Here is an 8,719-nt window from a genome sequence, read left to right as displayed (position 1 = left end):
CAGCCATGTACCCTTTTCCGTCTTCAAAGCCTTGGACCCAGGCAGCAGGGGCCACAGTGGACATCCATTCAGTCTCGCACCCCCTTCTACTCTTTAAGATGTTGCATTGTATTAGGATGCAGCCATTCCTATCACTCCTCTGGAGGAGAGGCCCAGTGTAGCCATTAATGAGTGACTCCCTTGGGGCATCTGACCCACTTTATGATGCTCAAGCTGGGTGCAGGCAGGGAGCTGCTAGTGCGCTGATTAGGCCCTGTCTCCTTGGGATGGTTGCCCATCCTGCCCTGGAGGTAAGCAGCTAAGGCCAAGGTTCCCTGCACAATGCAGTTCCCCCAACACCAGGCGGCCCCAGAGCCAGTTTCAATGACTTCTGCCAACCTTATTAATGCTTCCAGGTTGACTGAAGGGACACCAGGGAGCCCACCAACCCCTGCATGCCCCCACCCAACCCCAGTCCCTGTAACATCAGCCTCAGCATCAAGTCTGGCCTTGCCCTCCATGGGAATGCACTGTTTGCAGCTCTCTCAACACCCCCTAACCTCCCCGCCCCGTCCTCCCCCCCCCCCCAGTCCAGGGAACATCTTTCTTGACTGTGGCCCTTGTGGCCTCTGCTTTAATCCTGGCACTCACCTCTCTCTAAGGCCCTTCAAGGGGTCCTTGTGTACCCACAAGCCAAGAACAAGGAACAAGCTATGTCTTCAGAAATCTCTGAGAACCTTGGCCCTAGACAGGCCCTCTGATGGAAATGGCAACAGGAAGTTTCACACCAGAAAAAAACCAGTCCCTTTTTATTGAGAAAATAGAGTCAATTCCTCCCTCTTTTCCCAGGTGACTCCTTGAGATATAAGGTGGCATCCTGCACCCACCCCCAAGGACTCCTGAAACTGGGCATAGTGGCCCATGAGGGACATTCCATCCCTTCCCTGGGGCAAATGATGGTTTGCCCAGGTCCTGGAGAAGCAGGCCAGGTTCTGGAGGGGGGCTGTGACAGGCAGGAGGGTGCCCTGGGGTGGGTAGGAGTGGCGAGGGAGGTGGTGTCTTGCTGGAATGAAGGACGGGAAGGGAAGAACCCACCATCTTCTGAGGCCTGGCACCTTCTCCCTCCAAATCTTTTATAAATAAAACTTCACAGTAATAGAGGTATGTCCACTTCCAGGGCTAAAATGGCTGGTTTCCTGCCAGGGAGCCAGGCTTCAGTGGGGCTGCAGGAGGGCCCTCGGCTCAGGCTGGGTGGGCAGCACCGTGACTGTGGGGCTGAGCACTGCTCTTTGGCCCTGTGTCAGGGGGTGGGGGTGGGGCTGCAGCCCATCCAGAGGTTCTGAGGGTCACTGAGGTAGTCAGAGTGGCTGGTCGTGCTTCCAGACAGACGCCAGATGGAGCATCACAGGACGAAGCCTGGACGGAACCTACCTGGGAGCAGAGGCTGAGCAGCCAACTCCAGGCAGGTCTGCGGCGGGGGGGAGGGAAGTGCATGGGAGGGCGGTGCTGAGGGTCTTCTGAGGCTCTGTCTCCAGGAGACCCAGGGGAATGGACAGTGGGGGGCAGAAGGGCGGGGCTGTGAGCCTGCACAGGGTTGAGCTTCTCCTGAATGGGTCGCTTGGACCCATGGGGAAACTGAGGCATTTCATGGGAGAAGAATCTTCTGTGAAGAAAAAGGGCCGCCACAGAGCCATCTAGGGCCAGGCCTAGCCCAGGTACCTGAGCACGGGGTTCCTTCAGAGGCCACCAGGGCCTCTCACCAGCTCCGAGGGAGCCAGGCAAAGAACCCAGGTTAGGCGGGCTGCCAGCAGCTTCGCTCCCCAGATGACCTCCAGTCTGGGCAGTTTCAAATGTTTCTGGGCCTTAGTGCCACTCTTTGGAGAGTGTCCACACAGGGTGGCCCCCCCTCTGGCTACCTGTACCCCACCACACCCATGGGCACATGAGGCCCAAACACTCCACTTCCTTGCTGGGGACCAAGGGCTATGCCCTGACATTGCAGCTCCAGCCCCACGACTTCTGGGCTCAAGAGCATAGGCTGTAACTATGCTGGTGGCCTGGCTGGGGTCAGAGCACCTGGAGCTTGCGGGAGCAGGTGAGGTTGCCATGCACCAGCCCCCACATGGCCAGCAGCTCAGTGGGCAGCAGCTTGTGCACAACCAGCATGGAGCGGTAAAAGCACGGCTCCTTGTTCATGCGGCTGTTGCGGTTTCGCGAGATGCCAAAAGTCTTGAAACCCTCGTGGGCCATGGGATGCACGCCCAGCACCTCCAGGCACATGCCCAGGAAGACATCATCGATGGGGTAAAGCTCCACAGTGTCGCAGGCGTGGTGCAGGCGCCGGGCCAGGCCACCAGCCATCAGGAAGCCACCGCCGCCGGCATAGGGTGGGTAGCTGGCCTTGCTGTACAGAGCCCCGGGGATGTAGTACTTGTTATCCTTCTTGCGGATGGGCCGAGCGTGCTGCAGGACGTCACCCACAAATAGGTTTTCCTGTGGCTGCCGGTCGGCCAGAAACTCCAGCAAGTTGGTGGGGTTGACGAAGACATCGTCGTCGCCCTTGAAGACGAAGCGGACGTTGGGGCAGTAGATGTCAAGCCACTTGAGGAAATGGATCTCCTTGAGGGTCAGGTTGAAGAAGCTGTCAAGGAAGTCCCACTGCAGGATGTCACTGTAGAGGCGGTCCTCGTAGGCCAGCAGCTGCTGGTAGTGGGCCCGCTCCTCCTGCTTGGAGGCTGTGCCCAGTAGGAAGAGGGTACGCACGGCGCCGCGACCCGTGCCCACCAACTCCTGCTCCAGGCCCCAGGTCTGGCGGATGGCTTCGCGGCGGTCATGCTGCGTGATGACTGACTTGACGACCATCAGCAGGTAGACGTCCCCGTTGCACTTCTCCGGGTGGTTCAGCAGCATGGGGAAGTATCGGCAGTGGCGATAGAGCATAAACTGCTGGAAATGCGGCTCCAGGCCCTGGAACCAGGACTGGTGGGTCAAGTTGATATTGGCTGAGCAGTTAGTGGTGGTCACGTCCCAGGCCTGAGGACCCTGTGAGGCCATGTGCGTGGGGGTGACCAAGTCCTTCGAGTTTTTCCAGAAGTCATTGGGGTTCACCAGGTGTCCACTCGGGTTTTGGGCCTTCTGTGGCCCTAGGGTGGGTGGCAGGGGCTCTTGTAAAAACTGGCTGGGGGTCAGACCACGCTGGAATACTGCTATGGCCACTAGCAGGGCCAGGGACAGGCACACACTCTTGTAGATGATTCTCTTCCTGGGGGGGCGAGGGGAGAATCGTTCAGAGCAGTGAGAAGATGAGTGCCTTGTGACTCTCCCAGGAGCCCTGGTGTGGAGCTGCAGTCCCAGATGGGCCAGTGGGTCCTGGGCACAGACTCAAGTCCCAGGGCCCCAAGTGGTCAGAGGAGTCTCCTGCTTCCTCTCCTACCCTGAACCCCCTCCTCCAGGACCAGGGAGCCACTCACACAGCACAGAGCTTAAGTATAGCACTGTGGGGTCAGGCTGCTGGTCTTTACATCCTGGCCCTGCCACTTAAAAGCAAAATGACTGTGAGTGGGGCTCCCTTAACCTCTCCTAAACCTGATTTCTTCTTCTGGAAATGAGGACAACGGCATAGGATTGGAGTGCGATCTAAAGTGCCTGGCAACAGTGTGCAGTCAGGATGCTGTGATTCTACACGGACAACATTAGGTGGAGTCCTCTGCCCTGTTCCCTGCCCATGGCAAGGTACCCCGTTTGTTTTCCTTTCCTTGTGCAAACATGGTGACCCATGGTGACCCAAACTGGGGTGAATCACTGGGAGGGAGGGACAGAGACGGCACCTGCTCTGCAGCCTGGGACCTCAATAAATACGGGGTTTCCCAGAAAATAACACCTAACAGGAAAATAAACCCTAGTATGATTTTTCAGGATGACATCCCCCAAACATGAGCCCTAATATGTCTTTTGGAGCAAAAATTAATATAAGACCCGGTCGTATTTTCGGGGAAACACGGTATGTGGGGGACATTGGGAGCAAGCTCTAACTTGGGACCTGAAAAAGCCTGCCCTCCCCTCCCATCCATCTGACCCAACAGAAAAGAACAGCTACTCCAGGGCATCTCCTAGCACGACCACTGTCCCCTAACCCCCGAGTTTGCCCTCCCTTAACTTCCCATCAGGAGAGATGCTCCACTGCCCTGGGAGGGGAACACATTTGGATCCACACCCTCCAGGGACACTCCTTGCTTAGTAATCCCTATCATACCCATTTCAGAAGCAGAAATTAAAGCTTTTTGCCAGGAGTGCTGGCAGGCCTAGGGCCAGGGACCTGAGCTCCTGGACCCCAGGACCCTCTCTCTTCAGCTCACATTCTGGGGGTAGCCAGGCCTCTCCCCTGGCCTCTCCCGTGCAGACATATGGGCTGCAGGCTGACACGAAGGGCAGGCCAGAAAAGTGCGGCCTTACTGGGCCGGGCCAGCTGGGAGATGGCCCTGACCTCCAAGGGCGATGGGAAGAGACAGACTGCACTACGGCAAGGCAGGGACACTGCTGAGAAGACTGGGGGCGGCCCCAGGACTAGCTGGTTGAAGGTTCAGTGAGAGTGAAGTCTGAGCCCCACTGGAACTACATTTCCCCATTGGGTCTCCAGTATTTTGTGTATGGGGTAGGAGGAAGATTGGGTCATCTCAGGTACTGGGGTGTGGGTGTGTGACCTAAGACGGAACCTGGGAGGGGATGGGGGAGCAGAACGCTCTGGTCCTTTTGCCTGGGAGTTTCAGGGAACCCCCCTACTCGGCTCCCCCCACACACCTTGGTGCGGGAGGCCTGACTGGAGGAAGTTCAGCAGGGGTCCCCTCTGGGGAAGGGGATGCGGAGAGACCCCTCCACCCCAGGCTCGTTCCACCTGCACCGCTCCACTCCATTGGTAGGTAGAAGTCCCGACGGGGAGGGGAGGAGAGGGGACCGCGCGCGGGCCAGAGGCCCGAGCTCTAGGGAGGAAGGAGAGCCACTCGAGGGTAGAGGGCTGGGGTTGCCCAGGATGCAGGAGGCCCTCGGAACGGGGGCAGAAACCGAGCTGCCGGCGAGATCTTGAGTCCCCAACTCCCGAGGTCCCGGAGTGGGATCTGGGGGCTTCGGTGCCGCCAGGGAGGGCTGAGCGCACCGAAACCGCGGTCCCTGGCCGCCCATCGGCGGGTGCAGGCGCCGCGCACGGCCAGGCATCTCTGGTCGCCACCGCGCGAGCCGGTCTGTCCCAGGAAACTGCGGCCAGCCTCGGACACCCATCGCAGCATCTCCCATGCCCGGGAGCCGCCCAGCGTCCCCCTGTTGGCCCCAGGGAAGCCCAGGGTCCCCGCACCCATCCCAGGACCCCCAGCCCGACAGCCCCCACTCACCCCAGAGACATGGCGGCCCGGGCCGGGGCGGCGGCGGCGGCGGCGGAGCGGGGCGCGCGGGTCGCAACTCTAGGCGCGCGGCTCAGGGACGGCGGGCGGGGACCCGGACGGAGAGGGCGGGGGCGGAGGCCGGGCCGCGCCCCCGCTGTGACTTTTCTCCTCCAGGCAGCTGGAGGAGGGGCCGGGAGGGGAAGCGTCGTCCCAGGTGCGTTAACCCCTTCGGCGCCCCTGGCCCTATGTTCCTGCTGCGCGCCAAGCCCTCCACGCTGCGGCCAGGTGGGAATCACCCATTTCTCAGAGGCGGAACCCGAGACTTCGGATCACGGGGAACCGCCCAAGGTCACCTGGCCCGAGCGTGGGTGTCAGAGTCTAGACGTCGCTCCCGGGTACACGTTTCTCCTGAGTCGCCAGCCCATCTGGACACGTGGGAACCGGGACACTACCCACCTCAATTCTCCCCTGGGGGGCCATTTCCCTCTGGCCCCATTCGGACTTTTCCTTGGTGGGGGAGGTAGAGGCAGACAGATATTCAGGACCCTTTTCTGTTCCCCCAGGCAGCAGCTCTCTCCACCTCTGGGGTGTCTCCCTCCTTGGAGAGCTCCCCCACCACCACCAAGGGAAGGCCTGTCTGCGCCGCCCAACCTCCTCATCCATCAGCAAATATTTCTCTCAAAATCCTTTTTGTCCCTAAGCCTTTATTAATCTGTTTCTGTGTGTGCGAGACACAACTCCTTCTAGGGGGTGGGTTGCACAAGACATAGACTTGGAGGGGCATTCTTGGCCCTGCAGGGTCTAGGGTGATGTGTGTTCCCATCTAGGTGACTTCCAGAATCCTCTAACAGATTAAAAATCCACTGTCCTGCTTTCACCCAGATGTCTGCTGTTCTAATCCTGTTCCATGCTGAGGTGCCACCACTGAGCACACGTAGGACCTTAAAAAATGCCCACAGAATTGAAACGGAAGCATTTCACAATCCAGCTAACATTCATCAAGCAGTTACAATATGCCAAGCACAATTCTAGGCCGGTGCATGACTGAGTCAATCTCAGAGGCATGTACTATTATTATTATTCCCACTTTACAAAGGAGGAAATAGAGTTGCCAGGAGGGGACACCCCAATGGGCCAGGTCCCATAGTTAGTAAGCAAACTCTCTGCCCTTTTTTCAGGGGCAGCAGTGACAGGGAGCTTGTCTCCTGCCAAGGGGCACACAGGGAGGCCAGAAGGCCCCCAAGGACAGTCAGAGGTAGGTAGTGGAAGCCTGAGGGGGCTGCTCTTGCCAAAATGGGCCCCCGGCACCTGAGACCGAGTGAGAAGCCCTGTCAGCCATGGCGTTAAGGCTTTGGAGGGAGAGGAAACATCCAAGGTGCAATAGAATTTTCCTGGATGTTGCAAGATCTAATCAGGGAATGTGAAGGGCCTTCCAGGAAGAATTCCAGAGAACCCTAGGGGCCCACACCTATAGTAATAGCCCTTCCAAATACCAGAGCAGGAGGAAGGTCTGACCTGTAGCTCAAAGCCGTCTTTAGCCACGCTGCCTGCTGCTGAGGGCCACCTGAAACCCCACTGGCCACCTGGGGGAGTCGCCCAAGGCCAACTGAATGTTTGCCAGTGGAATCTGGTCCATTGAGAGGAACGGTTTGTCATCATGGATTCATTTCATCTGTGCCTAGGTGGAACTCAGGCTGGGGAAAGGCATGACAATTAGATACTCGGCCCCTGACTGTGGGGTGGGGATGGGGGCAGGGACGTGGGAACCAGGCCAGGCCCTGATCAGCTTTCAATTTCAGTCTGACAGGCTGTTGGGCCTGTCCCTATCGGTCAGCACCAGGCTGGCCCACTCCACCTGTCCTGGTCCCTCCCTAGGGCTCTGCCCTAAAAGATTCTCACCAATTATCTCAAGCCACAAATGGGGTGGTTGAGCAAAGCTCCTGAGGAGGGAGAGGTCGGTCTGCAGATGGAAACCACCGGCCCACAGCCCTGGCTGAAGGCAGATGGAAGCTGCAAAACCAGGAGATCCGGGGATGTGGGGCTGGGGGTGGGGGTGGTCTGTCGGCAGCTTTGGAGGGAGGTTGGAGGATGGGAGGAGCTAGTTGAGCTAGTAGCAGGAGTCCCAAGCGGTGGTAGGTGGGTTAGGTGTCCCTGTCACCTGGTCCTTTTCTCCTGTCAGGTGGAGGTTCTACCTTGGAAGAAGAAACTCAGTGAGGCCTGATGGGGAGAACCCCAGGAAATCCTCCTCTCTCTCCCCTTCCCCACACATTTTGCACCTTACTTCCCCTTCCCATCTCCCTTCCCTCTCCCTTCCTCCTCCTTATCCCTGCTCCCTTGTTCCTCTCCCATTTCCCTTTCCCCACTCTTATTCTCACTTTCTTTTATATCAACCCCCGACCCATCCTTCAGAGTCAGTTGGAATCCAGACCCTGCTGGTGTGAGGCAAGCACAGTGCAGGCTCACCTGGGCCCAAACACCTGCCTTACCCTTGGATGTGGAGAGATAGCTGATGGGCCAGAGGTTGCCCTGAGTCAGCCCTTAACTGGACAATAGGGGGCTGACTTGGGCCTGAGAGAACCAGAAAGCTAGGTGTAAGACCTGGGCATCTTGGAGAGAGACTGCCATTGACAGAGGCTGATGCTCAGTGGTGGGGCAGTGGCTGTAGAGTGGAAGCTGCCCTGGCTGCAGGCACTTATTGCCGCTGTGTGATGTGTGTGAGTTCATATTAGTGTTTAAAGACCTTAAGCAGAAGTCTATACTCCAGGGGCAGCCACAGCCAGTGCGTCAAGCCTGACTGGCTACACTTGCACGAGAGGGTCTGTTAATTAGCACTGAAGTGTCAGAAGTCATTGTTCTTTAGTGAAAAGAGTGTTGAGGATGTGCGCCTGGCAAAAAAATACTACACAGGACCTCTGTCTGTGTCTGAATGAACCCAACAACCCAGCAGACCAGTGTCCTGGCTCCAGAACTTTCTCTAATTGGTCCTGGATCTCCCCATACAATGATCTGATTGGAAGATTAGACAGTCTTTGGTTATGTCCTTGAATTCATCCAGAGAGTCACTTTCCTGCAAAGGACAGAGAGTGGGGCTTCCTGAGGCTCCTGGGCAGTGGTCTGTTTCATGATTTTGGTAACAGATACTTTAAGTTGGGTAGCACTGATTTCATTGTAATAGGCCATCTGAGCAGGAGGTGTGGGGGAAGCCTACCATCTTCACCTATCTCTGGTCCTTGGAGGCCTCCCATGTCCACTGCAGGGGCTGCCCAGTCAAGGGGGGCAGCGCACATAGTAGGAAAAGAAAGAAGCCAAGAAGGAGCTAGCGGAGAGGAGAGGAGAAGGCGGGAGGGTGGGGGAGTTCAGGGGGCAGG

General features: G+C 57.8%; 1 protein-coding gene across 1 annotated transcript; it reads right to left on the bottom strand.

Moving 5' to 3' along the window:
- Nucleotides 1-773: 773 nt before the first annotated feature.
- Nucleotides 774-7,569, bottom strand: B3GNT7 (UDP-GlcNAc:betaGal beta-1,3-N-acetylglucosaminyltransferase 7). The gene is made up of 2 exons (XM_019739826.3): nt 5,361-7,569; nt 774-3,241 (listed from the first exon to the last, which is right to left on the bottom strand). The coding sequence occupies exons 1-2, from the start codon at nt 5,369-5,371 to the stop codon at nt 2,047-2,049; spliced, it is 1,206 nt and encodes a 401-aa protein (XP_019595385.2). The 5' UTR covers nt 5,372-7,569; the 3' UTR covers nt 774-2,046.
- Nucleotides 7,570-8,719: the final 1,150 nt, after the last annotated feature.

The sequence above is a fragment of the Rhinolophus sinicus genome, chromosome 17, assembly GCF_057876585.1.
Source record: "Rhinolophus sinicus isolate RSI-liver-muscle chromosome 17, RSI-T2T, whole genome shotgun sequence".
Taxonomy (NCBI): domain Eukaryota; kingdom Metazoa; phylum Chordata; class Mammalia; order Chiroptera; family Rhinolophidae; genus Rhinolophus; species Rhinolophus sinicus.
Note: the sequence above shows the minus strand (reverse complement) of the source record. Positions and strands in the feature narration are given on the sequence as shown.